The sequence below is a fragment of the Lithobates pipiens genome, unplaced genomic scaffold, assembly GCF_037356315.1.
Source record: "Lithobates pipiens isolate NorthernLeopardFrog02 unplaced genomic scaffold, aLitPip1_a1.2 Scaffold_3, whole genome shotgun sequence".
Lineage (NCBI taxonomy): Eukaryota > Metazoa > Chordata > Amphibia > Anura > Ranidae > Lithobates > Lithobates pipiens.
In genome coordinates, this window is record NW_027507790.1 from 217,746,667 (window position 1) to 217,750,684 (window position 4,018).

At 43.5% G+C, this 4,018-nt stretch overlaps 1 protein-coding gene across 2 annotated transcripts in view; it reads right to left on the reverse strand.

The window, feature by feature from the left end:
* Positions 1-1,352: 1,352 nt before the first annotated feature.
* Positions 1,353-4,018, reverse strand: part of ZNF131 (zinc finger protein 131) — a 43,661-nt gene continuing 40,995 nt past the window's right edge. For both annotated transcript variants that reach the window (XM_077462792.1, XM_077462794.1), the window contains one exon: positions 1,353-2,331. In XM_077462792.1, coding sequence (XP_077318918.1) covers positions 1,684-2,331 — 648 coding nt within the window. In that variant the 3' untranslated portion in view covers positions 1,353-1,683. The remainder of the gene's footprint in view (positions 2,332-4,018) is intronic.

The window sequence follows — 4,018 nt, forward strand, 5'->3', positions numbered from 1 at the left end:
TACAGCGGTTTAACAGGACAGGTTCCACTCAGAACAGGCCTCGCCATGGTCGACCAAAAGTTGAGTGCACATGCTCAACATCATATCCAGAGGTTGTCTTTGGGAATAAGACATATGAGTGCTGCCAGCATTGCTGCAGAGGTTGAAGGGGTTGGGGTCAGCCTGTCAGTGCTAAAAACCATACGCCACACACTGCACCAAATTGGTCTGCATGGCTGTCATCCCAGAATGAAGACTCTTCTAAAGATGATGTACAAGAAAGCCCACAAATAGTTTGCTGAAGACAAGCAGACCAAGTATATGGATTGCTGGAACCATGTCCTGTGGTCTGATGAGACAAAGATTAACTTACTTGGTTTAGATGGTGTCAAGCGTGTGTAGCTGCAACCAGGTGAGTACAAAGACAAGTGTCTCTTGCCTACAGTCAAGCATGATGGTGGGAAGTGTCATGGTCTGGGGCTGCATAAGTGCTGCCGGCACTGGGGAGCTACAGTTCATGGAGGGAACCATGAATACCAAAATGTACTGTGACATACTGAAGTAGAGCATGATCCCCTCTCTTCAGAGACTGGGCTACAGGGCAGTATTCCAACATGATGACGACCCCAAACACACCTCCAAGATGACTACTGCCTTCAAAAGCTGCGGGTAAAAGGTGATGGACTGGTCAAGCATGTCTCCAGACCTAAACCCTATTGAGCATCTGTGGGACATCCTCAAATGGAAGGTGGAGGAGTGCAAGGTCTCCAACATCCACCAGCTCCGTGATGTCGTCATGGAGAAGTGGAAGAGGACTCCAGTGGCAACCTGTGAAGCTTTGGTGAACTCCATGCCCAAGAGGGTTAAGGCAGTGCTGGAAAATAATGGTGGCCACACAAAACATTGACACTTTGGGCACAATTCGGACATTTTCACTTATAGGTGTACTCACTTTTGTTGCCAACGGTTTAGACATTAATGGATGTGTGTTGAGTTATTTTGAGGGGACAGCAAATTTACACTGTTATACAAGATGTACACTTACTACTTTACATTGTAGCAAAGTGTCATTTGTTTAGTGTTGACACATGAAAAGATAGAATAAAATATTTACAAAAATATGAGGGGTGTACTCACTTGTGAGATAATGTAAATACTTCAACATCAAAGATTTACCACAGAAAATGCTGGATGAGAACTTTGCTCCTGCCATAAATAAAAGTATCTGTATAGGCGTGGAAGCTCTTAGATATTCTGGTCTTAACCAAAGGACAAACTGTCCCAAAATGGACAGATATTACCTCAATCTGCTCCTTGGGAGAGGACAAAAAAGGTAATAAACAGGGTTATGGCACAGATGTTGGAACACAATATCCTTTCCTAATTGAGAATTAGGTTTGAATTGGGAGCGAGTGCTGTCAGGGGGCATGGATGGTAAAAGTGACAGGTAGAATCTGGTTGGTTTATTCGATCCAAAGTATTTCCTCTCAAGGCAATTTAATTCTTGGAGCTCACATACTTTCTACAGAAAGTCCACAGCTTATAAAAAAAAAAAAAAAAAAAAAAAAAAAAAAAAAAAACAGGGAATATCCGATGGGCGTCTGCCAAACATATCACTTCTCTAACTCAAAATACAAGTTATCAAGAAACAAAGCCAACTCTATTCAACACATGTCTGTCCCTCAGTTTTCTCAGTGCAATGTTCTACTCAGCAGCAGCTTCCAAATGTGTTATCTCCATCTGCCTGATTTGTAAGTTTTCAGCTCCTGTGTGGACAATTTGGTGTAGTTCTGCTTCCTCTGTGTGGCAGGCGTGTTCTTCAATAGTATGTTCAATGTGATGAATACTGGTTTCATCCAAAAGTTCAGCCTCAACTTCCTCCATGTGTATCTGGTTTACATGTACTTCCTCAACATGAACCTCTGTACCAGGGTCTATCTGAAGATGTTCCACCTCTATGTGACCCATATGTACCTGTGTCTGTAGGTCTAGTATGTGGGCGCCTTTCACTTGATTTACTTCCAGAAGATCTTGGTGCAACTGACCTACCGTCAGCTGAGGAGGATCCACTTGCACTTGGATAACTTGATCTACTGGCACCACATGGACTTGTTCCACCTGCTCCACAAAGGTCATTGAAGGAACACTGTCCATTTCTGACGAGTCAGAAGGAAGCATGACCTCTGTCACTATTCTTTCTGAGATGTTATGTATTTCACGAAGGTGTTTCCTCAGCTCGCTGCCTTGCATAAACCACAAATCACACAGCGTACAGTGATTGGGCTTGTCTCCTGTGTGAAGAACCAGGTGGTCTTTGAACTGGTCCCAGCAATTGAAGACGCTGTTGCAAACCTGAAAACAAGCACATTTATGTTAATTAAGAAATCCACTGAATGCGCTTTGCAGAGTGAAAATGACCACATAACTTGTACATAAAAAGGGGAAGATTTGTTATATTATCGTGCTTAGAGATGATTGTGCCCAAGCACAACCCTGAAAGATTTACATGTTTTTCCTCTTTAAAGAGGAGCTACAGTCTCCTACTCCAAAAACGCAATAAAAACATTCCTTTGATCTAAAAAAAAAAAAAAAAACTTTAAAATGTTATTATAAGATAAATAAATTGCTTACTTGCCCCTGATGACATGCTGGCAGCAGCCATCTGAAGCCGGCACCAGCGAGTTCCAGGATGTGGTACAGCTGCCCCCCCCCCCCTCATCATCACATGCCCGATGAAGCAGTCCTGCGTGACTCTTATACATTGCACTCTCCTGTTTGTGGTGTGATCATACTTCGAAAAAACAACTTAAAGATCCGAGGTGTGCTGGCAAATCATATATATATATATATATATATATATATATATATATATATATATATATATATATATATATATATATATATATATATATATATATATATATCACATATACACACACACGTGACAATGCCCAGCGCACATTTTGATAAATCTAAAGGAAAAAAAAAAGGGGGGATTGCAAACAAACTGAAAAAAACACCCCCACTGTGCCCCATCAAATGCTGCCAGTGAGCCAGCCGCCTGTACTTAGCCTGTTTCAGTGACAGTGGGACAGCTCCTTGATGTCTTCTCCCATCCTCTGCCATGACTGGATGCCTGATAGGCGTCCAATCACAGCGCCTGTCATTTCAGCCAATCGGGTGACAGTTAACAGATCCGAGCACCTGATTAGTGGAGAGGTGGTGTAATGTTAGAAAAGCGAATGAATATTCGCTTTCCTAAAACAGCGTGACCTGTGAGCGCCTGGCATGCCGCACACTAAATCAAATTGGTTTGCATGGCTGTCATCCCAGAAGGAAGCCTCTTCTAAAGATGATGCACAAGAAAGCTTGCAAACAGTTTGCTGCAGACAAGCAGACTAAGGACATGGATTACTGGAACCATGTCCTGTGGTCTGATGAGACCAAGATAAACTTAGTTGGTTAAGATGGTGTCATGCGTGTGTGGCGGCAACCAGGTGAGGAGTACAAAGACAAGTATGTCCTGCCCACAGTCAAGCATGGTGGTGGGAGTGTCATGGTCTGGGGCTGCATGAGTGCTGCCAACACTGGGGAGCTACAGTTCATTGAGGGAACCATGAATGCCAACATGTACTGTGACATACTGAAGCAGTGTATGATCCTCTCCCTTAAAAGATTGGGCTGCATGGCAGTATTCCAACATGATAATGACCCCAAACACCTCCAAGACGACCACTGCCTTGCTAAAGAAGCTGAGGGTAAAGGTGATGGACTGGGGGTAAAGGTGGAGGAGTGCAAGGTCTCCAACATCCACCAGCGCCGTGATGTCATCATGGAGGAGTGGAAGAGGACTCCAGTGGCAACCTGTGAAGCTGTGGTGAACTCCATGCCCAAGAGGGTTAAAGGCAATGCCATAAAATTATGGTGGCCACACAAAATATTGACACTGGGCAAAATTGGGCATTTTCACTTAGGGGTGTACTTTTGTTTCCAGCAGTTTAGACATTAATGGCTGTGTGTTGAGAAATTTTGAGGGGAC